Genomic DNA, 26199 nt, shown 5'->3' on the forward strand with positions numbered 1-26199 from the left:
CACCCGGCCAACTCAGAGTCTTTGACAAGTCCTTGCTGGTCAGAGTTATTAGGGGAAACTCTTGTTTTCCATTAGGGTTGCTAAGCTGGAGGCTGACAATAGGTAAAAGGAAACAAGTACAGGACTGAGAGATTTATAAACATTATCTCGGACACTGACTCTTTGTCCAAGTAGGTTAAGTTTTAGATGATAGTGGGGGCGCCATGTGAAAACGGTTTATATGCTGCTACATGATAGAACCAGGCTTCCTAACTGGGTATAGAAAATTGGAATCTGAGATTATTAAGATCTCTAACAAACACTGGTTAAAATGCTCTTACAGAAGTTTGTGGATAAGGACAGTTTTCATCTCCTCTCCCTCCACAAAAAATATTATTAACAGAATGATAGTAACCCTAGTATCTGCCAAAATTAAGAATGTCCCCATTTTCTGAGCAAAACCAATCCTATTGATAGCAATGAAAATGAAATTGTAGGAAACTAAGAGACAGAACCCTGTCAAATGTTGGCACTTTCCTTATAGTCCCAATTAATTATTATGTCAAATTCTCAAATATTATTCACCCTCATGCCAACCATGTGCCTGAAGGTGGGATTACTCAACTGTCTGAACATTCACTGGGTCCCAGAGGTGAAATAACTCACTCAACTATGGGGGCAGACAACCGAGCTTTTTGTCCATGACTAACAGCCTAACTTCTTTAATCATGACCTGGCAACTATTCTGACCCCCTTTATTATTTCACTCAGGACAGAAATTAAGAGCCTGTGGAGAATCCAATTACATATTCCTTTACCTGACTGGTGACCATGAGGATAAGTTTCTCCCCAATATTTTACAGAAACAGTATATTAAAAGAGCAGACACAATTTCCTATTTGGTAAATCAGGACAGTAAATTAAAGATTCTATGTCCCCTTCTCTTAAAAAACTGCTCCAAAACAACAAAGAGAAACAAACATGAACTCCCTCAAAGAAATCAGAAGACCAATGGTAAGCCTAATTGCAATCTATAAAGAAGGAAAGTGAACAGAAAGAAGGTAAATAACACTCAACAGCAGAGCAAGGTCAACTCTAAATGTCTACAGAGAAATTTATTGATTTACCCCCACAGAATTCTGAAAAGGCTCAGGAGTTAAAAGTACCAGGTACCACAGAAAGTGGGGTGAGTTGCAATCTGAAAACAGAGGAGATATTTAAAAGTCTATGGAAGGAATCGTTAGATATTCGAGAACCCCCCTCCACAGGAAACAGAAAGGATAGCCTCTGGAGGAGGTGAACTAAACCAGGAACTCCAGATTAGGGGCCTACCAGGCATAGAAGAGCATGGGAGTGGGGCAGGCACCTGAAAATACATGAAGAAAAGGTCTTCATCCTGGATAGTCAACCCAACTCCCTTCCCCACCCAGCTCCAGAATACATGCAGCTATGTTCACACTCCCCAGACAGGAGTGAAAGAAACCTCTAGAGAAAGAAAACCGCCTCAGGATAAAAGACATACAACTACTCATATTTGCATCCCTAATAAAATAGCCAAGTATCCACCAAACCATCCTAAAGTGAAGCCTACTAGTTGACAAGCCTTGGCCCATGGCCACAGGGACACACAGCTTATAGTCTGCCTTTATTGTATGACTGTCAAATATAAATTGATAACCAATAAGCACATGAAAAGATGATCAACATTAGCCATCTGCCAAATCAAAACCACTAGATACCACCACACATCCACTATTATTGTTATTATCAGAAAGATAGACAATAACAAGTGCTGGCAAGGGTGCTGAAAACCTCATTCTTGTGTGGAACCCTCATGCATTGCTGACAGTAATGTAAAATGGTGCAGCAACTTTGGGAAATGGTATGGCAGTTCCTCAAAAGGTTAAACACAGTGTTACCATATGACCCGGCTACTCCTCCTAGGAATATACCAAAGAGAAATGGTTTTATGTCCAAATAAAAACTTGTATATGAATGCTCATAACAGCATTATTCACAGTAGCCAAAAAGTGAAACAACCTAAATGTCCATCAACTGATGAACAAAGAAATAAAATGTGGTCCATCCATATACTATTCTGCAATAGAAAGGAATGAAGTTTCAAAACATGCTAAACATGGTAAAACTTGAAAACATTAAGCTAAGTGAAAGAAGCCCATCACAAAATACCTCACATTGTATTATTCCATTTATGTGAAATGTCCAGAATATGTAAATCTATAGAGACAAAAAGTAGGTTAGTGGTTACCTAGGACTGGAGAGCTTAGGGGGAATTGAGGAGTGACTATTAATGGGTACAGAGTTTATTTTGGAGTGGTGAAAATGTTCTGAGATTGCTGTGATGGTGGCTGCACAACTCTGTGAGTATACTAAAAACTGCTGAATTGTATTCTTTAAATAGGTGAATTGTAATGGTATGTGATTTATATGTCAATAAAGTTGTTTTTCAAAGAAAGAAACGGCAAGAGACAGACAGCAAGAAAGACAGCAACACAGCCAGCCAAGGATAGCCAGATAGCCAACTCTCTACTTTCCTTCCTACCTCCCACTTGTCACACATTTGTTGCTTCCATCCTCAAAACAAAAAAGATAAAAAGTGGGGAAGAGGGTCTTCATTTTTAAAAAATATTGACCTGTCTGGGAAGACCTATAGTGATATATTAACCCCTGTGAACACACAGCCCTCATTATTCTGACAGGTGGAGGGCCCTAATTCAAGCTAGTTCCCTACCTGCTCACTTTATAAAGCCAGGACAGCTGGTCAAAAGTCCAACTCACGTTCAGAGTGCTCAATTTTTCAATTCAGCCTCAAACGAAAATTAACGACCAGAAATTTGAAGAAAGCCTACAAGAACAAAAGCCCAAGAAAAACAAAGAAACAAAACAAAAATTACTCCAGGACAAAATGAGATAATTAAAAAGTAGAAAACGGGTGGGAGTGGCCAGAATCCCTTGCCTCCAGGATGATAGGAAGGTCTCCAAGAACAAAAAGGAACTGACAGATTTGATAGTATAACTGAAAGCCTGAAAAACCTTGAAGAATTGTAAGGCAACGTAAAGAAATATGTGTTTTTTAAAAATCTACTAAGACCATTTTCCTTTGAGTAGCATAGGACATTGGACTCAAAAGGACACTGGACTCTTGATCCTAGTACTCTATACTGAATAATATTTATATCAGCCAAAATATGGGTTAACTTTTAGAACCATGAGAAGTCATAGAAGATTTGGTTATAATTACAGACTAGTATGTAAATATTATTAATCTTGACAACGTAAGAATAAAGGTGGAGCTGACAAAAGTTGAGAGACTTAAGGTGAGGAGAAATAACAGTCAAGATAAGATGGCCAATGGCCTAATTTTATAAAATGTGGAATGAAGGGACTAAAAGTTGATGGAACAATAAACAGAAATTTAAGTATCCTGTTTGAAGGTACAAAGATGATTAGCAACAGAAATGAGAATAGTGACATAACTGGAAGGACAAGAGAAAGAAAGTGTCAATAATAAAAACCTTTATCACTGTAGTACATCAGGTGACAAAATCTAAATAGGATGAATCCAAAAATAGTAGTGTAATCAAATTATTTAGAGCTAAGGAGTTAACCATCAGAAAAAATAAAGGCCACAATGAATCATACTGGAGAGCAGAGGGGAGAGTGGGGACAATGATGCCTTTATGAGCTTATCTGTACCGTTTGACGTTTTACCTTTACCAAATTAACTGCACATAGTTCGAAGTTATTTTTAAATGTTCTGGGCTCTTGTGGGGTTTAAAGTAAATTGTTTATTTTTAAAGATATAACAATATACTGTATTTTGCTAATATACTTCTAATATCCCTCCCCTTCTAAGATCTCATCTCCTAGGAACCTCATCCTTAATTTTCTAACAGCCCTGCTGTGAATTGAACCATATTAAAAGGGTGTCTTTAAATTCTCCCACCTTCATTTAAAATCATAGATAAATGTGTATGGTGTAAAATCATTCTGAAGTGGGAGAAGGAGGAGAGGAGAGTGAGTAGGTATAATATGAAGAAGAAAAAAAATTGCTGAAAAACCAAAAAGTAGAGGACTGACTTCTACACTTCTAGCTTGATTCAATAACTGTGTGATAAATACAAAGAGCTCAACTATTCTATAATAAGCCCTATATAAATCCTAAAACTCCACCATGATATATTAGCCTTTAAAAGCCAGAAAAACATAGCTATTGCCAGTTAATCTCGAAACTAGGGAAAATTTACAGGAAATATGTTTCAGGCACATTAGAGGTCCCTAATTTTAGTGTCCTCATTAACTGAGTAACCCATTAGGCCCAATGCCTACTAACATACATTGCCTGTCAAGCTTACATTTATTCCAATATAATTAATACACATTGATTTCCCAACAGATAATCTATTCTGCATATTGACATCAAAACAATATGGTTTTCAGGAAGTTAGGCAGGAGAAGCAAAGAAAGAATAATGGATGAATGATGGAGCTAATTTCCCAAGTTTCAAAAGAATTTGTCACCATCTTTCAAAAAGAAAAGAACCATTGATTGGGTTCCCAAATTATATTATGTGTTGATCAATTCAAGAATAGCCTAATGCTGCTAAGAAAACCACAGAATAACAGAATTTTGAATAATCTTTCATTGAAAGGCAAAAGTTAAACATCATATTCCTTAAGAGAACTAGCAACAGTAGACATATTAATAGTGTTAGGCACTGCTCCTAACATATCAGGACCCACATTAAAACCACTGCTAAAGTCTAGAAATGGTCATAACAAATCTTTCAACCTTACGGCATAAAAGTCAGTTGATAATTTCTTTGTCTAACACCTAATAAAATTCATTCTTCCAAAATTGTGGAAAAGCTAGGCACAGTCCTTCCTTATTATAAAGTTTCCTATTACAAGGTTGCATGGTTTACACATATGTTATACTTTATTATTGAGAAAAAAAGTCCTCTTTATAACACCCTCTTTGTTGTAATACTCAACATACTTCGCCCCCAGGCTAGATATATAATGAAAGCAAAATGAATTCAGACAGATTGTTGAGGAAAAAAGCTAGTTTCTTTTTGGTAGTCTTGCTAAAGTCTTTTTTCTTTCCTTGTAGCCTTTCATCATCTCAACGTTTTGTTCCCACTTAATATTTTCCTTTTCTTTTTACATATTTCCTTTGGTAAATGAAGGGTGATAGATTGTTAAAACCAGTTTATACTACCTTGGAAACAAGCACTTTTAATATACAAATCCTACCTTCCGAAATTTTGTACAAATTTCGTCTTGAGGACAATGAACTGTATAGAACTTAATCAATCAGCTGCAAAGAGCCATATGAAGTCTTAATTTTCCACTTATACATTTTATGTTTGCAGTCCCCTAAAATTATGACTGTAACTTTGCAAATAAGATTTATGATTACTTCTCAGTTATTGTTTTCATATTAAATAGTACTCTCATTTTAGCAAGGATCTAGAAATGCTGATTGAAAAGGTTCTTATTCACAAACCTCAATGGAGGAAAATTTGGTTTTAAAACCCAGCTCATTTTTAAATTAGGTAAAAATACAGTTCAAATATTAATATACTATAGGTAGATTTATTCTGATATGCCAAGCTTAATCATTTCTGATATTCCGAATTAGTTACTTAGTGACTTAAATTATGTACAATATGAAATACTGAAGGTACAAATTTTGTACCTTTAAAGTTTAAAAGGTAAACACATACTGTATCATTCATTCACATAAAGCATACCTACTAGTATTAGAACTCTATTCTCAATATTCTTGGATGTCTTAAAATTTTATAATGGTGAAGGGATTGGTAAATTTTTTTAACAATAAAATAAAAAATAATCTTTCTACATTTGTATGACACTTCTAATTTTGCATTGTCCACATAAACAATTATATAAGGATATTCATAACAGCTTTATTCATATTAGCCATAAACTGGAAACCACTCAAAAGTCCATCAAAAAGATAATCTCTTTAAATGCTATATATACAGTATATCCTGTACTCAGAGTACTAATGTACTTTTAAAATATCTTTAATATAGTAGTAGTTAACACAAGCTTTTGTTTTTCATATTAAGCATTAACCTATATGTCTACCTTGTGCTTTAGAATTTAAAGCTGCAAGCAAGAGTTTCTATATAGAATGGAAAAGGGTTACTACTGAATCAACTTAAGAGGGACTGGAGGGAGGGAAAGACTGTTCATGTCTCATGGCAATGTGTTTTGTACATGAATTTTCTAAACTGGTTGGGACCCTTTAGATCACAGTGTAATCTGAATAGTTTATGGTAACCATTTTCCTTCTCAATTGAGCAGAATATTTAATAGCTTAGTTATTCCATTTTAAAGGGGGGCCATAATGAAACATATATAGAGATCAAAAATGGTTATCAAATCCTATCAAGACAACCACATTTAACTATCCTCTTGTCAAAGGCAGTCCTGACCACAGGCGTTACCTTAATGCTTTTCCGATCTTGGCATTCAGCCACTATGAAAGAAATTATTATTTTTTTCAGATAACACCAAGAAACTTCAAATATTCTTTTAGTCTTTCCTTCTCTTAGCAAAAGAAGGTAAGGAGGTATTTAATCAAATTTCTATATTGTACGTATAGAGGAATCAGAATTCACCTTTTAGAAAAAGTAATAACTTTAAATGATCATGTAAAAAAAGAATTTGCAGACTGCAGGGAACTCTCTTTATAACCTTCCCCCAGGAACTAAAGGTTTTATATAACATAATATACAGGAAGACGCTATTTGAAAGTAACATTGTTTTATGGGTCTTGGACCAGAGCTTTTTACATGAATGCCGTATATATGAGAAAACCCAGCACAGGATGAGAGTCAATCCTATTATCCCCTTGATCTTCCGCCTTCTCACTGTGGATCCATAAAGGATCTTAAAGACAAATGAGGGAAATTCTCCAATATTATAAAACACCTACACTTTAATGCCTAGGCAAGGAACAGGAGCCAGTACACCACAGAGATTCTTCTCTAACATTTCAACCATATGTATGAGAAAATAGGGGCCATATGGTCCACTGGTGAGACAAGGGCTATCAAAACATTATCCATTGATTCCCTGTGAGGAAAACAGCGTTAATCTTTTATTAGCACTAACATCCCCACACAAAAAAGCAAGGCTGCGTTCTGGCTGTTCATTCACCCCAGCTGAGCATATCAGATCACTCTCTGGATGGCAATCAAAGAATCCAGACAGCTTTGGGAAACACAGCCTCCCAGCAACCGCATGTGGCTATTAATACATTTTCCTGGCAGATAAGAAAAAGGCTCCAGTTTAGACAATCAGAAGTTATTTGAAGGCTGAAGATATGATTATCTAGCATTGCTCCAAGATGTGGCAAAAGGCAACTGACTTATCTTTCAGTTCAGTATTTTCTTTGGCAGAACTTTTATGCCAAAGAATTCATGAATTTTTAATTATGTGACAGTATAATCCCATACAAGCTTATAGCAGTCATTTTATGATTTAAAAAATATTCTGTTCACCTCCTTTACTGACAATTATAGTTCAAACATACTGAACCTTTTATATACAGTATTTTCTTTCCACCTCGGTCTCAAACGTGGAAATACTGTTCTGTCGGACTTCTATAATTCATACGATGCACATATTACATCTATACTCTGATGTTAAACTTTCCTTGATAAGAATTCTACTTTTCTGAAGTTCCATTTGATCGAAAAAAACCAAAGTAAAATAATTGGAAGAGTTAAAGGAAAATGAGCTTTCACAGGGCACAGAGAGAAGAGAGATAAAAGTGTTAAAGGCTGGGCAAGGTGGCTCATGCTTGTAATCCCCCAGCCTCAGCCTCCCAAGTAGCTGGGACTACAGGCACCCACTACCACACCTGGCTAATTTTTTAAATTTTTTGTAGAGACAAGGGTCTCACTATGTTGCCCAGGCTGATCTTGTGAACATTATCATAAATACTCAATAGTTCTAAATGTCACATTTTATGCTGAAAATATTAATAACAAAAGGATGAATAACCTATAGGAACACAGTTGCAAGATGAGAAAACTTGTTATTTCTACTGGTAAGCTTGACTTACACAAATGCTACATCACTGGCATATTGACAAATAATTTGAGTAATGGTGAACCAAGAAGGCCCAAGTAATCAATCCCACTTTACCACTATGGGAGACACTGACTACCATAATCCATACACTGTAATAGCTGTTCAACACATATTTGTAAAAGAAGAAAACAAAACTCAGAAGTTGGCTGGAATGACACCACAGAGCTGACATTTGTTTTGAAAAATAACCCTTAAAGTCTGAATTGTATAATATCAGCCTTCCCCAATCATTTCAGTTCATTCATTCAACAAACACTTATTTATCACCTACTATGAGCCAAGGATTGTGCAAGACACTAGACACATAGTGATGAACAAAAGACATGGTATCTGCCCTCAGTAAACTTATAGAAAAACCTCCTTCTCCCTCCTCTCTCAGAGTACCTAGACTTTCTCTTGAAGGTGCTCAGGAAATTTCACCCCAAAATATGACTCCTTGGTATAAAGAATATTTTGAATTAAAGACAGGCCCTTGGATGGGGCTTTCCCTCTATCCGCATAACCAGACGGACCATCAAAAGAACAACTGACTTTCCTTCCCTTTCCTGTTCTCTCACTATATTGCGGGAAAGAAAATCAAGAATGCAACCAGAGCTGACCCAAATCATTTAAAATATAACACCTGTCTCTCAAGGTTAATTTAATTTGCAAAGGAATCATTTATAAGTCAATCTGTTTGCCTCATCCATTCATCCTCCCTAGCAACCATTTATTGCCCCTAAACAGAATTACCTATATTCCTCATCTCCCCCACCTCTCTAAAAGGAGGGTATAAAAATTTCTGGCTTCATTGCGATATTGGATAATCACTCTGTGATTCGCTCTGTTGGTGCAGTAAATAAATCTCTTTCTCTTATAAATCTGCCTTAATTGTGAGTTGATCTTTCAGTAAGCTTTCTGAGAAAGGGGATATTTCCCCTTATCCCCACACTCTCTAACTAACAAAGTAATTAAAGAAGAGGTAATATATTAGAAAGAACATGGCCTTTGGAATGAGATAGCTCTGGACTGGAATCCTCGTTATGCCTAAGTACGATTTGGAGCAACACCCTTATCTTCTCTGAGCTTTGGTTTCCCAGTCTGAAAAATGGTGATTAAGTTACCTATCTCACAGAGTTGAATGCGTAGCACAACATATAAGAGAGAATAAATGTTATCTCTCTCTCCACATAGTCTTCTCTGTAAATAGATACAAAAATTCCTGCTGGAGTCCAGGCGCGGTGGCTCACGCCTGTAATCCTAGCACTCTGGGAGGCCGAGGCGGGTGGATCGTTCAAGGTCAGGAGTTCGAGACCAGCCTGAGCAAGAACGAGACCCCCGTCTCTACTAAAAAATAGAAAGAAATGATCTGGACAACTAAATATGTATATATACATATAAAAAAAAAAGAATTAGCTGGGCATGATGGCACATGCCTGTAGTCCCAGCTACTTGGGAGGCTGAGGCAGAAGGATCGCTTGAGCCCCAGGAGTCTGAGGTTGCTGTGAGCTAGGCTGACGCCACTGCACTCTAGCCCGGGCAACAGAGCAAGACTCTGTCTCAAAAAAAAAAATTCCTGCTGGAAAATCAAACTCCAGAAAACAGAAACATCAAAACTCTACATTGGAGAGAAGTTTCTAAGTTTAGAAAAAATAGAATAAATTATACAGGAAAGGAATCATTTGACCACATTAAAACACACACACAATTTAAAAGCCAAGAACAATCTGGAAAAAAGATATTCACATCAAATACAATGAAATTAATCTGTACTAAATAAATAACTCATGTAATAGGAATAAAATAAAAGATTGCCTATCCAAAAGTCTACCAGAATCATCCAAACAACTGGACTGTTGAATCCACAGGAATTTTTATGATGAACATTCATTTTTCAAATCCAACATTGGGATTAGTTTCAAAAGATCCTTTCAAAAATGTAACATTGTAGAATAAACAGTAAATAAATAAATTATTTATTTTAGAACAGCAAACGTACACCAACAGCAATAAAATCAAGGAAAAGACCTAACACCAATCTTTGAAAAATGGTGACCATAAAGCAGATATTTCCAAGAATCTTCAGGGCTAGATTGAGACCATTTTGTGAAGCTGCCCACTCCAAACTTCACACAAGGACAAGTGGTGAGACTATGAATAAACAAAATTCTGAAAAATTTCTATAAAACTCCCAAATTTAGAGGAAAAGAGATGCAGATGGCATGTAAACAGATCAGAGAAATGGAAATGCCCATAATACTCTACCTTCCCCATGTACCTTCCTGACATATAAGAAAAATATAAATTTTAACATTTTGGTATTTTTCTGCAAAAAAAAAGAGAACAGGAAAGGCTATAGATCATAAAAAAATGGCTGTCAGGCTAAACATCTCCAGCCATTACAATAAGTATGAGAAGCAGAAGAGAGGCTAAAGGAGGAATTGCCATGTAAAGCCTCACACACACCCATGGGGCCAGAAGAAAAGTAGGGAGTGGGGAATGGAAATACCTTCTGGTGAAATACAAACAGGGGGAGGAACAAATAGGGCTGACTCAAGGAAACCTGATGAGGAAGTCTTTACAGAGAAGATTCAAAGTTCAGAGCATCTCCCCCACCTTCCAAGATAACAGGTACAGACCAACCAGGTAGTTTGAACAGTGATTCGAGACATTTAATAAACTACAGAAAAGCAGGCTGAGGCCAGATCCTCCACTAAGGCTGCCACAGCCACAGATAATTCTGCTACCTCACCATCCCATCCCCACTTCCCCTACAGATAGGTGACAAACAGAGACACTGGATGATATTCAGCCCTCAAAACAGTATGTCAGGAAGGAAAACTCATTTCTGACTGGGTGGGAGAAAAGGCAAGGAAAATTCACCACCACCATAAAAAAGCAAACCAGCCCAGACAGAATTAGCCAGGCTAAGCTTGAGCAAGGTAAAGAGATCGGTCTGGCAAATCCACAAAGAAAGCCAAAAAAAAAGGGCAGAGACAGAGGGAGAGGAGAAAACAATAAACGTAAGATAGATAAAGAAAAATAAAACCAAGAATCAGAAGAAAGCCCTCTAAAAACATCTGACACTACTGAGAAATTTAATAAGAATATGAAATAAACAAAACAAGCATAAAATGATGGGGTGAAATGGGAGGTTGAAGAACTAAAACAACAAAATGAGAATCAAAACACAATCTTAACAGATATATTTTATGTATGTGTATGTGTGTATATATACAACATTATAATGGAGGGGCAAGTTGTTAACAAGTGAAACATAGTTGTGATATCATCTATTGAAGGAAATTAGAAATACTTTTACCCCAAAATATGACATTTTGACATTCTGGACTGATTGAAGAAGCGTTAAGTTCTCTCTGACCTTCCCCCTACCACCACCACCATCTACTCTCCCAAAATAGTTGAAGTTTCTTCTGCCTGAGATCCAGACCCACCTTGGAGAACAACTGTACTTTTCTTCCCCTCTCAGTAAGACCAGGACCACACCAGGACAGACTCCTTAAGAAGTCTCCTTAGTGAGTCTCTCAGACTCATTTAAATTCAAAAGAGAACTATTTACCAGTTACTCTCTGTTCCCCATCCATTCATCCTCCCTAGTAACCCTCTGTTGCCCCTCTTCAGAATTCCTCTCTTTCCCTCCCATAATCCATTTTACCAGAAAGGCATATAAGCTCCTGAACCCCATTGGGGAGGGGAATCCTCATTTTCTGGGGGTTTCCATGTATACACATTACCTAATTTGATAGTTTTCCTTTTATTAATCAGCTTTATTGTGAGTTGATTTTTCAGCGAAACTTCCAAGGATGAAGGGGAAGTTTTACCTTCGCCCCCATACTACCAAATCTTAAATGACCAGTGGGTCACAGCAGCCCAAAGCCACAAAATATGGATAGAATGTAAACGCAACAGATCTAAAATGACTATCAGACGTAACTTGCTATGGTCTGAATCTCCCCTCAAAACTCACTAGTTGAAACTTAATCCCCATTGTGGCGGTATTAACAGGTGGGGCCTTTTGGGAAGTGATTAAGTAATGAGAGCTCTGCCCTCACGAATGGATTAGTGTCTTATAAAAGGACTCAAGGGAGGTGTCTTAGGCCCTTTGCTCCTGCGCTCATCTACCATGTAAGGACAACTACATGGTGCCATGCATGAGAAACAAGCCCTCATCACACAGTGAACCTGCCAGCACCTGGATGTTGAACTTCTCAGCCTCCAGAACTGTGAGAAATAAATGTCTGTTCTTTGTAAATTACCCAGTCACAGGTATTTTGTTATAGCAGCACAAACAGACTAGGACACTACTCCATGTCAGAAAATCTCAAATTTCATGAGACAAAGGCATTGACAAGTGTTATTTCAATTATATGTAACCAACTCCATGAAGCCCTACATGTTTTTAATAATCCTCTACCTTAACTAACTACTGGACACTTTGAGTTATTTAACAGAAATGATGAAGTCAAACTCCTGGCCTCAAGTGATCCTCCTGCCTAGGCCTCCCAAAGTGCTGGGATTATAGGTGTGAGCCACCATGCCCAGCCTGAAATGATGGATTTTTCTAAAAGACAAAGAAGCTGAGATTCTGAAGGCTCCTGGGCAGACTTTCGAATGCCGAGATTCACCATCCCCTACAACCTGCCCCCAATGCATGCAGCCCCCTGTGAGACATACCATGATCTGCCCCAAGGCATGTGGCCCTCCTTTAAAAGCCTATGACATCCGTTAGTCAAGAAAGGGATTTGAGGCAGCTTCATCCATTCTCCTGACATCTGTCATATTAAAAAATTACTTTCTTCACCTGGGCAAGGTAGCTCACGCCTGTAATCCTAGCACTCTGGGAGGCCAAAGTGGGAGGATTGCTTGAGCTCAGGAGTTCAAGACCAACCTGAGCAAGAACAAGATCCCATCTCTAATAAAAACAGAAAAAAATTAGTCCAGCAACTAAAAATAGAAAAAATTAGCCAGGTGTGATGGGACATGCCTGTAGTCCCAGCTACTCAGGAGGCTGAGACAGGAGGATCGCTTGAGCCCAGGAGTTTGAGGTTGCTGTGAGCTAGGCTGACGCCATGGCACTCTAGCCCGGGCAACAGAGCAAAGAAAAATTCCTTTCTTCCTTGGCAATCCTCATTTTCTCAATAATTGGATTTTTGTGCAATGAACAACTGGGCCTAGACTGAAACCCCCCTGCAGTTTCAACAATGTATATAGACTGAAAATGGAATCTGAAAGGCAAAGGTAGAAAGAATAAGCAGAGTGCTTATGAGCAGTCCAAGAGGGCTTTCCCAGAACATAAAATGAGCAGTTTTTACATTATTGTATAATTTTTTACCATTTTAAAGGAAGGACAAGTTTTTATTTTGAGTACAAGAATTGACAGGTGAAATATACCCATCACTAAATATTTAGGAATGTCATATAACATGCTATTATATATATATAATATACATAAAATATATTGTATGCTATTTTTCTTATTTACAAATCAACTCAAATAATATGGGGTTTTTTTTCTGTTTTCTAGTAAAGCCGTATGTTTTCAAGTGATGCAAAATGAGGACCAATATTTACTAAATTCTTCAACTGACTTCAAGGTATATGCATACGAAGTAAAAGCTTTCCTAAGAAATATATCCATTGAACATATTTATTGTCATATCTTGCTTGAATTCTGTATTATGCAGCACCAGACTTTACATAATAAATACCGTTTTCACTGGTTGTGCCCTTTAGAGGTGGTGAAATAGCTAAATTCCAGGAATATAAAATTACTCTAAAATTCCTCTGGGTTAGCTCAGGCTAGAACATTCCGGGTTATATTCTACCATACACCTACATGTTTTCAGTGGTTGTGTTTGGGAGGTGGCACTAAATCATTCTTTCTCTTTTCTAGAACCATGTGTTTTAAATATGGCTTTGTGAACATGATTACTTTTATAACCAAAGTATATGCATTTTAATGTGGGGAATATTGAAAGTGAAGAAAAGATGAAGTAAAAATCATGTCCTACATTATTTCAAGTTTAATCTCTTCTATAAAGAATTTAAGACATGCCCTAAAATTTAAAACATCTATGCATATATTTTAAAGGCCTAAAAAACATGACAAATGGCATCGCAAAGCACTCAATTCAATTGAATTACAACAAATCTCTAAATACAAATAAATGTTTTGAGCAATTATCTCCCCACAATATAGCCAGAATGAGGCTGCATGCATGCAGTCCAGGGCATAGTGCCTCCTTTAACCTTAGCCCCTGCCTTAGCCAATCCACATACACACCTGAAGGCACACTCTCAAATCACTGCTTGCCTCTTCTGTCAGTTCTAAAGCAGCACCCCAGAGAGGTTCTAGGAGAGAAAGTGAAACCAAAAGCAAGATGGATATTTACAGTCTTTTGGCCCCCCAGAACCTATTTCACTCTTTCGTTAATGCTATATAACTGGATTAGAGGTGACCCCGTTATCTATGAGCACCATGTTGTTTACTTCTTCAAGCAGGCTGACCATTAACGTAAAGCCCACAGATACCAAACACAAATTTTTACCACCAATTTCTTTAAACATAGCCCAAATAAGCATATTTTTAGCCATTTAGAATGTGCCTGCTTTGTTTGCAAACCCTGCAAAACTGCACCCGACATCTGCTAGCCATAGAAAACACAAACTCTGGGACTGTAAAAGACTACAAGTTGTTGTTGCCCTTTAGCTCTGACCCAGACTCCTTACCTTGTTTCCAAGCAACCTAGACGCAGAAGCCCCACTCTGATTCCCCTCTCCCCAAGGAGTTCTCCTGCCCTTTATCCCTTCTGGTTCATCGTAGTGTCACTGTCGGGAAGGTCTCCTGCTATAAGGGATGTCCCCCTTGTTTGCAATCCTGTGAAAGCACCACCCAAATAAACAGTTACTGTGTTCTACTGCCATCTCATAGTCATGTCTTTTTCCATGATCAGCTCCAAAATCCTCAAATTCAACACAGTTAATTATTCACTGAAATTCCTCTGGAGATCCACCCCTCCCCACTCTTAGTCTTAGTGGTAACAGGAGGACTGACCCAACTTCTCACAGATGTAACTCAGACCCAAGCCTAATCACATTCTATTAGTGGCAGTGATTGGCTCAGAGATAGCCCAACCAGTGTCAATGAGTTGGAAAGAGACTTTTGCTGAGCCTTGTAGGAGGAAGGCGGATTCTCTTTTACACAAACTTAAATCTGACAAGTAAGATTTAGAGCTGCTATAGCCATTTGTAACCAGGAGGAAATAGCCTGTCCAAGGAAATGGAAGCAAGAGATGAAAAGAGAGAAACCAGATCTAATCACAGTGAAGGCCCAAATGATGTTAGCCAGTCAACTTCCTATTCTTGCTCAAGCCAACTGTCAGCTGCAACCAAAGAAATCCTCAGTTTTACCAAAGGAAAGGTTGGAAAGAGAACAAAAGCACATCCAAATCCACATGGAAAGGGAGATTTGGGGCAGCCACAGAAATTAGGAGGTTTTAGTTTTTGATGGTAACATGTCTTTAAGTCCTGAGTTGCATATTACCAGGTAAGCTCAAAATATAAATATCCCCATGTAAAACAAAGCTTTATGGTCAAGAAAAGTAACTTTTAAAAGGAGAGCAAAGAAGTGAAAAATGTTAGTAAAAGATAAAAATGGAAGAAAGAACTAGACGGTGGTGTGGTGGTGATAGTCTCTAATAAAGTATTTCTTTTTTTCTTTTCCTTTTCTTCCCCAAATTGTCTGACTTTGAATCTAATGAAATAGTAAAGAGTCCTTTTTTCCATAAACAACAAATTCATTACGAAAACAAGGCAATAAGTCAACATGGCTACAAAGTACAAATTATGCAATGAGAAACAAAGTTTTAAGAAACAAAATAGGCACATCATAATCCAAACAACAAAATTTTTAATATAAAACTATATTCAAGTTAATTTTTTCAGCAAAATATTATGAAAAGTGTTTTGTTCATCAGATCAAAATTTCATCCTGTGTCCTCAAAGACCTCCCTCTTTATAAATCCTTTTCCCTTCCAGCTATGGCCTTAATTGCTCCTACCCTTCAAAGCCAAACTTCTTCACAAAGCAGCTTTCCTTTGGGATTTCTGTTTCTTCTCTACAGATTCCTCATTCCAAGGCAACTTGACCAATGTTCTTACCCTTCTATTAAAACTGCTCCCTCCGCAATCACCACTGACTTCCAAATGGCCAAATCCAATATTTTCTTTTCAATGCTCCTCAAGTTGCTTAACCTCTGACATTCCTGACTCCTTCACTACCTCTTGAAACACTCTTCCCTCCACTTCCAAGACACCATGCTCTCCTGTTTCTCCATTTATATCTCTGAATCTCTGTGTTAGTTCCTCTTCTTATCCCTACCCTTAAATGTGTCATTCTCAACAAACATAGTCATAGTGCTCTTGAAGAGTACCACATCCTTCTCCATTAAAGATCAGCTGGTAGCTAAAGGAGATAGTTTTGCCTTACTGAGAGCTTTACACTATAGGTAAAAGAGTCAATTTAGCAGCCTGAAAATAGACAGGTTTTTTAAAGGAAAAGTAATTTTTTTAAAAAAGTGCTCCAAAGTCTGAAAAGTAATCTTCTCAAGAGGAGCAAACTATCCCAGAAGGAATTTGAATGGCTCAACTTTTGGGCAATGAAAGTTTTATACTAAAGACCATAAAGTTGCTATTTATAGGAAACTAGGATTACTAATATCTGGGTTAAAGTGGATAAAAATAAGTGCTGGAATAAAAAAGGTAACAGCACACTCACACCCTCCATTACTCCCTCCCCTCACTCACACACACACACACACACACACACACACACTCACTCAGCCTACAAGAAGCTGCTGTATCCCCAGGGCTCCAGCATAACTTTGTACATATTCATCTCTATTATGATTTACCTAATTATATCAGAGTTAATTTTAATCTTTATCACCACCTTAGGTGAGCTGCTTGAGAACAAGAACTGTCTTTTATTCATCTTTCTACTCTAAGAAACTAACACAGTACCTAGGCACTCAGAAGATTCTCAGTAAATATGAATCAGATGGATGGATGGATGGATGGATGGAAGGGCAGAGAGAGAGAAATGATGCAAGGGAAGAATAATACACCAGACTTGCTTCAGTCCCTGAAAGTTCCCACGCACCTCCAGCAAATCAGCAATTCCTTCTCAGTGTCCCTGTCACACACTTAAAGGATTCTTATACATTATAAGGTTCATCACCTTGGCACCGCCCTACACAGCAAACTTTGGGTAACTGAGGGTGCAACTAACTACAGGGACTCTAAATCAGACTATGAGTAAAGGAAATTCTAGCTCAAAAATCTTGACACCACACAGATTACATGAAGTATCTTATTTTACTAAGTTAAGTGTATGCAGCTGTTGACCTTAAAAAGTAACATTTTTTTTTCTTCACCTTACAACTGGCTTTCTGTCAATCAATATTAATGCTGTCCTTTTTTCAAATACTGTTTTGAAATGGCAAGTTTATCTTAACTAGGTAAAGTACCATGTTAACAACCACTGGAAGTTCTAGTTAACACTATGAAACAAAAGCAAAGGAAAATCTGGCAGAAATATCATTTTGTTCTTTTTTTTCAAAAAAAGTAGAGTTCAAATTACCAAACCAAATAAATTCCACCAACTTTACTAATACATTTTTAAATCCATTCAAGTCCATCTTTTCAAAACTGATCTAGCATATTTCCAAACTATAACTTATTTGTCCACACTATGCTACTCACTAAATTTTGCAAGCATTAATTATCAAAAGAATAAAAAGCAAATATAAACTAATATTTTTTAAAAACCCAGTCTCGCTTGAGCCCAGAAGTTCAAGGTAAGCTATGAGCCTGTCACTGCACTCCAGCCTGGACAAGAAATAAGACCCTATCTCAAAAATAAATAACTAAAACATAAAATAAAAACCCAGAGTCATGTGTTCCTTCAAAAAAAACAGCTCATATTTAAAAAACTAGAAACTTTTTTTTAACTTCAAATACATCCCTCTCTGGGGGGAAAAAAAAAAAAAAAAGCCAATATAGCCTAATACTGCACTACGGGGATGGGGCGGGGGGCTTTAAAAATATTTTTTACAAACCAAAGCACCAACCAAAAAAATTGAAATGAAAAAGTGAACAGATGGCTCAGAATTTACTCAATATTTTCTCCATAATCTATGAAGAATCAAATTTATGCACTTAACTTTAGCTAAACCAAGTTACACTTCTTTCTGATAGGAAAGTTTTTTTCTGAATTGGAAAGGAGGTAAATTCACTCACAGCCCAGAGAGGGAGGCAGTTTGGTGTGGCTAACACCACATGCTTCTGGATACAGAGAGGCTGGGTTAGAATCCCTCTTCCAACATTTACTAGGTATATCTTGGGCAAGTTTCTTGACTAAAAAGCACTTAGAACACTGCCTAGTACAGTATATGCATTTTGCAGATGCAGGGCTACAGCCTCCAGGTCTCTGCAACTTGGCATTACCTGGAATATTGTCAGAAACTCAGAATCTTGGCTTAAGCATTATACAAGGTATCCATGTAACAAAAACATTTGTACCCCTTTAACATTCTTAAATTAAAAAAAGAAAAAGAAAGAAAGAAATTCAGAATCTCAGGTCTACTTCCAGAATCTGCATTTTTATCATGATCCCCTATGATTTGAATGCAACTTAAAAGTCTGAGGATAGCTAGAAAGCACTTTTACGTTATATTCTATGGGATGTTACCTATTACAATTAATTGCTTTTAAAAACCACTCTGTTACTTCTCTGCAACTTGAAAAAGATACATTTATTTTTAATAAAAGGCAAAGCATTAATTACATAGGATCAAAATTCCTCCATTAGTGAGTTCTTACTACACCTTATTCAAAGGCAGCACCAAGGCCCAAAGTTGTAGAGGACTGCCATCTAGTGGTAGTTCATTCTGATGCACATACAAAATACTGCACACCTCTTCTCCCATTGTCTTTTCCCTATTTTCTTTTTTCTTTTCTTTTTTTTTTCTTTTTCCTCGACAAAAGGAAAAAAGTCTTCTCCCTATTTTAAAACACATTTGCTGAAAATAGTGCTGGGTTATGGTTTTGATTAATTCCTTTTTTAAGGAAAAAGGACATGATTACTGAACTTAGTAATTACATAATAAGCCCTATGAAATACAGAGAAAGGAAGAAAACAAGAATTTTTTCAGGTTTCCTTTTTTAAACTCAGATGAACTCTAGGGAAATTTTCAAATTAAAAGAATGACTGGCTCACGTCTGGAAAGGTGCACATTAAACACACTACAGACATCAGGCTTAGAAAATGGGCTTTCTTTTGAAATGTGCACGTCTTAGGGGTGACTTTTACTTTCTTCTTCCTAAATTCTCTACTCTTTACAATTTATTCGTACAGTATTCAAGGGAGAAAACTACTTTCATATTGGGGTAAAAGTATTTTAAAAGCATCTGACTTAATAATTCAACTTCTCCACTCCCATCCTAAGGAAATGAGAAATGTAGACAAAGATTTTTATACAGATGTTAACTTCAAACAAAACTTCACAGCTTCATAACAACCCACTGAATCAATGCATCGAAATGAACTTAGTCATTCTCCTCTATCACACATTTAGATGACTTCTAATCTTTATATATTACAAAAAAACACATATATGTACATACAGAAGGAAGGAAGGGAGGACAGGGAGAAGGAGGAAATAAATATATAGCAACTTGATGTGACTTTTTCATATTTTGGATCATTTCCTAATATACATTCCCATAAGTCATCATATAGCATCTAAGAACATCTTCATAGTTCTTAATAGCTAACCTGTTTTATGAAAAGTATAGTATCCTTTCACATGGCCATGAGCCATGTATGATGGTATAGATTGTACCATCACCACTGTACCTGTACCTTCAGTTTTATCCTATAGCTAATTTTTAACAGCTTTACTGAGATATAATTTACATACTATAAAGTTCACCCCTTTAAAGTATACAACAAGTATAGTGTATTCACAGAGCTATGCAACCACCACCATAACCCAATTTTAGAACATTTTTATCGTCCCAAAAAGAAATCCTAAACCCATTAGTAGTAACTCACTATTTTTACCCCCAACCCCCAATATGGCTAATTTTTGTTAACTGATCACCCTATGATTGTTCCATGCTTTCTTGTAGATATCTTTCTTGTAGATTATCTATGCAGGAAATCCAAATATTTCACCTCAAAATATTACTTCTCTGACCTCCTTTTAGATGGCTGTTCAGAGAGCCTGCAAACAGAAGTAGCCCTGCAAAGTTGTGTTTTGAGAGAGAGATTTGCTTCTGCAGAGAAAATCTACATCGGCGAAGCCAGATTTTCTCTGAGGCCTTCCCTAATCTGCATCTAGAAAAGATTAACTGAAAATCTGACACTTTCAAAGGTCACAAAGAAACATTTACCACCAATTCTCTCCAAAGGCTACTACCAGTGAGGTTTCATCTACACAAGACCACCTTTGCCACCCAGGCCTCTCCCATAACCTGTTTTGTCAGGATCCAAGCCCACATACCTTCTGTAACCTCAAGATGGTATACAAGTTTCTGCACTCCACTGGAGGGATAGCGTGATCACTCTGTGGTTCTCCCCTCTGTGCACATTAATAAATTTGTATGCCTTTTCTCTTATTAATCTCCTTCTGTGAGTTAATTTTTCAGTGAACTTTCAGAGAACAAAGGGGAAGTTTTCCCTTGGCCCCTATACCTTAATGACATTACATAACTGTTTCAAACCCATGAAATAGAATGATTTCCTCTGCTATTTAGATATTTGTTTCTAATTGTGAAATGTTTTGCTTCTGTAAAAAGAAAATAAAAATCTCAGGGCTCCCCCTCACCAACTCCTTATACAAAAGAAAAAGTAAAGGCCTCAGGTACCTGTGAAGAACTGGCCCTATTCATTAAGGAAATTCCTTGGTGACCTCCCATAAGCAAGGACATGCAAATTGTAACTAAGTGTAGTACCTAAAACTAAATCCTGTTCAATTCCACACTAATAATGAGTTACAAGTATATCTTCAGAGGTAACAAAACTGGAAACAAGACAGAATCAGACATTTCTTCCATCTACCCAGGGACATCTACATAATTGATGCTTCCTTCACTTCCTTTTTCTCTTCTAATATTCCCCTTATTTTATGTAAAATGTAAATTTCCTGGGCCTCACAAGAATATAATAAATTTGTCTCATCAGCTCCCTCTACCCCTTTTTCTTTCTCTCTATATGCCTTTAAATGCTGAAGGTTCCAACTTCCCCTTTGGAAAAAAATAGCCACATCTTGTCTGTGATTTGTGTTTTTCCCAGGTGTGTCCTCAACTTTGGCTTAATAAACCTCCATTGATTGAGATTTTTTTTTCACCTTAGTCATTTACTTGGGTCAATACTTCTTTTTTTTTTTTTTTTTTTAGACAGAGTCTCACTGTCTTGCCTGGGCTAGAGTGCAGTGGCGTCAGCCTAGCTCACAGCAACCTCAAACTCTTGGGCTCAAGAGATCCTCCTGCCTCAGCCTCCCAAGTAGCTGGGACTACAGGCATGCGCCACCATGCCGGGCTAAATTTTTCTATTTTTAGTTGTTTGGCTAATTTCTTTCTATTTTTAGTAGAGACGGGGTCTCACTCTTGCTCAGGCTGGTCTCAAACTCCTGAGCTCAGGCAATCCTCCCGCCTTGGCCTCCCAGAGTGCTAGGATTACAGGTGTGAGCCACCATGCCCAGCCTACTTCGGTCAATACTTCTTAACCATAGGAAATGTCAGAATGGCCTCTTGTTCTTTCACAAGGTACTTTTTAAAAGGAAAGGCATAAATTAAGAGCTAAGAGAAGAGAAGTATCATATAAGCACAAAGTTATCCATTCTTTCAAAACTAGTGGCAACTATCATTTGTAAGGGTAGAAAAACATCTTTACCTCCCCCATCCTAGGTTCATGGTTGAGACCCCTATAAAAGACAGAGTAACAAGAGAAAAGCATACACATTTATTAATATAGGTTTTATGTGACACAGGAGCCTTCATAAGGAAATAAAGACCCAAAGAAGCACTGAAATCTATGTATTTTTATTTTAGGTTTGATGAAGGGTAGACAGTTGTGAAGAAATATGATAAGGCAAAAAGTATGATCTAATGGTTTAATAAACTGGTGGAACTTAGGCCTGTTTGTTCAGATTCTTCTCTGTGACCCTTCATCTTCAGAGATAAGGATACTCCTCTCTTCCAGGTATAGGGAGGGCACTTCTCACATCAGGGTCTTATAAACCTGCTTCAGGGGAAGGTCAAAAAATTCTTCCTAGGTTTTATGACCTGCTTCAGGGAAGAAAGGTAGGGGAAAGGTCAAAGTAACCTTTCTGATTCTACTGTTTTCTTCAGTATGTCAAGGTGTCATACTTTAGGGTAGCCTGTCCTGAACCCCCATTACTTTAGAAGTCTATTACTAAATCCCTCAAAATTGTTACACAAAAGAAATTTCTTAATTTTAACTGGGCTAACTTGATCTAATAATAAAATTTAAAGTGCAATGCAATCTATATAAGATAACATTTGACATGTAATCTAAAATACTATCATAATGCTATCAAAAAAATGCTTTTATTTAGCCAAAGCACTTTTTTCTCACATCAATTTTTTTGGACTGCAGGTGTATAGAATTTAGTAATTTGCTTTTTGGGGATTTAGGAAGGGGAAGTAAATTGAAAATAACTAATTAAGCAAAGATGATCTAGGTGTCTTAATCAGGTCATATGTATTTTTAAAGAACAGCAAAAATCAGATCTAAAAACTGAAGGTTGGAGGAAATACTTCATCAGCAGATTTTCATTTAAATCATGGCTCTTTCTGTCCTCTTTTCACCTAACTCTAGACATCTCCATATCACATAAATAATCTAAACATTCTTGTTACTCCAGTTAAGCAATTCTCCATTCCAGCCTAGTGTTTTATTTCATATCACCTTAGTTACACAAAACATTTATTTGCACATCACCACCAAAAATATCCATGATGCTATTGGTATGACCAAATTCAACTATTCCTTGTCTTTATCTCTATGTATGAAAAACTTGAGTTCATACAAATGAAATTATACTTCCAAAATAAAGTTTTCTCTTGTCACTAAGGAAAAATCTAATATAGGTAGCCTCTTTAATGCAATAGGTTAAACAATAAACTCATAAAATATGAGTCCAGAAAGAGCTAAAATATTAGAAAATCCTTAATTATATGTTCTGCAGGTGGCACATGAGCACACATACATACACACACATAGTCACAAAATCACACAAGCAAGTGTCACCATCTGGCTTCCTGTTCTCAATCCAGCACTACTAGCTCCTCTACCACCCTGTCATGGTGCAGTGGGAGAAGTTGGGTTGTAAATAAGAATTTTCCTACACCAACAGCAACAGTATACATAAGCAAGCACTGAACTCTGGTGATTCTGGAAGCTCTGAGACTGGGTGGGCACAATGCAGGTAGCATTTTTGCCTGTTAGAAAAAGTAACCCCAACGTGGAAGGAAATCAGCTTTATTGAGCCAGTATTTGGTAAAGGTGATACCTTTGTGAAATTAAGAAAAGGCACTCCTTCCTCTGGGTAGATTTATTCCAAGCCAGGCAGTACGGCTTGACAAGCAGGATCAAGTCTGTATTTCAGCCCCCATGAGCCCCCTCTTCTGGCTCCCCTTGTGCAGAAACAACCCATACAACCCTATGCAGCAGCCCTGGAGGAAGGCGGTGAAAGACACAGGCCCAGCTACAAATAATGATAATAATTAGTCACTGTTCCATAATTGCTACTCTGGAACCACATATCTGGTGGTCATAAAGATTCTTTATTCTCTCCATAGATAACATCACCTTTTCAAAACTAAATGTAAGTTCTGAGGTATCTTCCAGGCCCCAAATGCCAGTGGATTGGCTGATCCACCCAGACCAACAGCCCATACCAAAAAACTAACTCAACTGGAATTGTGACCCCAGGAACTGAAGCAATATAAGAAAGATGATTTCTACCCCCTTATAATTTTGCCCCAAACCTAGCCAATTAGCAAACCCAACTGCACAATCCTTTGCCCACCAAACTATCCTTAAAAACCCTGTCTTCCAAATTCTCAGAGAGGCAGATTTGAGAAATTCCTCTCGTCTCCCTGCTTAATGCTCTGTGGAATGGCATCCTTTCTCTATTACAATCCCGACTGTCCCAGTGTATTGGCTCTTCTCTCTGCAGCGGGCAATACAACCCAGTTGTGCGTTAACAATAGGGTAGAGAGTTTTCTTTTTTTATTATTTTGCTTGGGTTTGGATACAAAGGTTCCAATAAAATATATATTTTAACTCTCTCTTATATTCAAACCACATAATCCTCCATTTTTATATGACCAAATATTCTAAAGCTGTCACTTAAAATAGCATGTTCATGATTAAAAGCAAACTACCTTTTACACCACCAAATGATCCATAAGTCATATTGCAGGCTGTTCTCTGAAGATTATGTTCATACATCAATTTGATCTGATATTGGTTCCCATGTTCCACATTACCCAAGGTTCCTGAGGAGAAAAAAATAAAAGAATTACTTTCTATTTGTTTACATTAAAAAACATTAATTTGTTCTCATCCTCTATACCAATTCCAAGTAATTTAATTTCAGTGAAATTTAAGATGACAAAACACTAAAATATTACTTATTATGACCAATTAGCATACCAATGACACAGAAAGCCAGCACAGTTAAAACCATTTACGTCTCAGCTAGATGATAACACCATTAGATGAAATAAATACAACTACCCTGGGGAACATTTTATTATCTATTTCTATTAGATGGATTATGTCTGAGTAAAGAGTAATTATTTAAATAACAACAAAACCCTCTAATTTTAGTTCTGAAATAAAAGAGGTTAAGTTCTTTGCATTTATAAACACTAACAGAGCAAAGAAATAACTAAAAATGTCTAAGAAAAAAATTCCCAACACTTTGAAGCAATTAATGTTCCTACCCCAACTCTCAAAATACTCAAGCCCCTAGTTACATTCTAATTTAATGAAGGGATTTTCTAAGCTTCCCTAAGCAAGTAAAGAGGAGAATGTGTTTTATTTGAAGTCTGTCAAGAAGAATCTCCTTCAAAACACAGAAAAATACTCTCTCTGCATTTAATAGATTGTATGTGCTACAATCACTTTCTAGTTCTTTCCAAATGAGAAAAGAATCTTTGTTCATATTTTGTCTTTAGTGTTTGGCTTTTGAGAGTACTTGCCTGTGATCAGGCAAGAATATTATGATTAAAAGAGGCAACGGAAAGAAAAAGACTCAGAAAGCAACTTCTTCCATAAAGAAGCATCTTTGTCATTCATTCATTCATTCAAAATGCAAATGTTAAAGAAAATTTTAAATTATCATAAAGCAAATGAAATAGCCCTCAAACTAGTTAATATTCGTTCATTAAAACAAATATACATGTGTATATGTATATATTTACATAAGAGCATTTCTTTGTTTGGGATTTTTTTGAAGAATTTACCAACATACACTGAGGTTGTAACCTGTTCCCTGTTTTTCAGTGGCCCATTCTGAAATTTTCCTGCCCATTTCTTGCTATGTTCTTAATGAGGAAATACTGACTTTTACCTCCTTCTTTCCCCCAAGCACTCCCATGCACAAGTTTCCCCTATCTAATTGCGTGCTTGGTTAGAAGATCCAGAGACTGAGTCTTGAAACAATCCAGACCTCCACCACGAGATTACCTCAAGGCCACAGTTAATCTACAGATAAACAGCCTTGGAGATAACAGCCAGCCCATTCCCCAGGTAGAGCAATAATTTAATATCAAGACAAGTCACACTGACCAGCACCTCCTTGCCACTCCTGCATGCCCTTCATACCAAATTCCCTTTTTAAACCCCTACCCTCAGCCCAAGACTTCAAAATGGTTTCTTTGAGGCATGAGCCTTGGCCATTTCCCCACCACTAGCTCTAGAATAAAGTCATTTTCCTTTCATTACACCTTATCCTTGTTATTGGCTTTTG

The 26199-nt window shown here is 37.1% G+C and overlaps 1 protein-coding gene across 1 annotated transcript in view; it reads right to left on the reverse strand.

Annotated features, from left to right (window-relative positions):
* The window catches only part of BBS9 (Bardet-Biedl syndrome 9), a 501118-nt gene that overhangs the window by 434076 nt on the left and 40843 nt on the right, over window positions 1-26199 (reverse strand). Inside the window, exon 4 of the mRNA XM_012638756.1 lies at window positions 24608-24721. Within this exon, the coding sequence (XP_012494210.1) occupies window positions 24608-24721 (114 nt within the window). The remainder of the gene's footprint in view (window positions 1-24607; window positions 24722-26199) is intronic.

This window comes from Propithecus coquereli, unplaced genomic scaffold, assembly GCF_000956105.1.
Source record: "Propithecus coquereli isolate 6110/MARCELLA unplaced genomic scaffold, Pcoq_1.0 Scaffold134, whole genome shotgun sequence".
Lineage (NCBI taxonomy): Eukaryota > Metazoa > Chordata > Mammalia > Primates > Indriidae > Propithecus > Propithecus coquereli.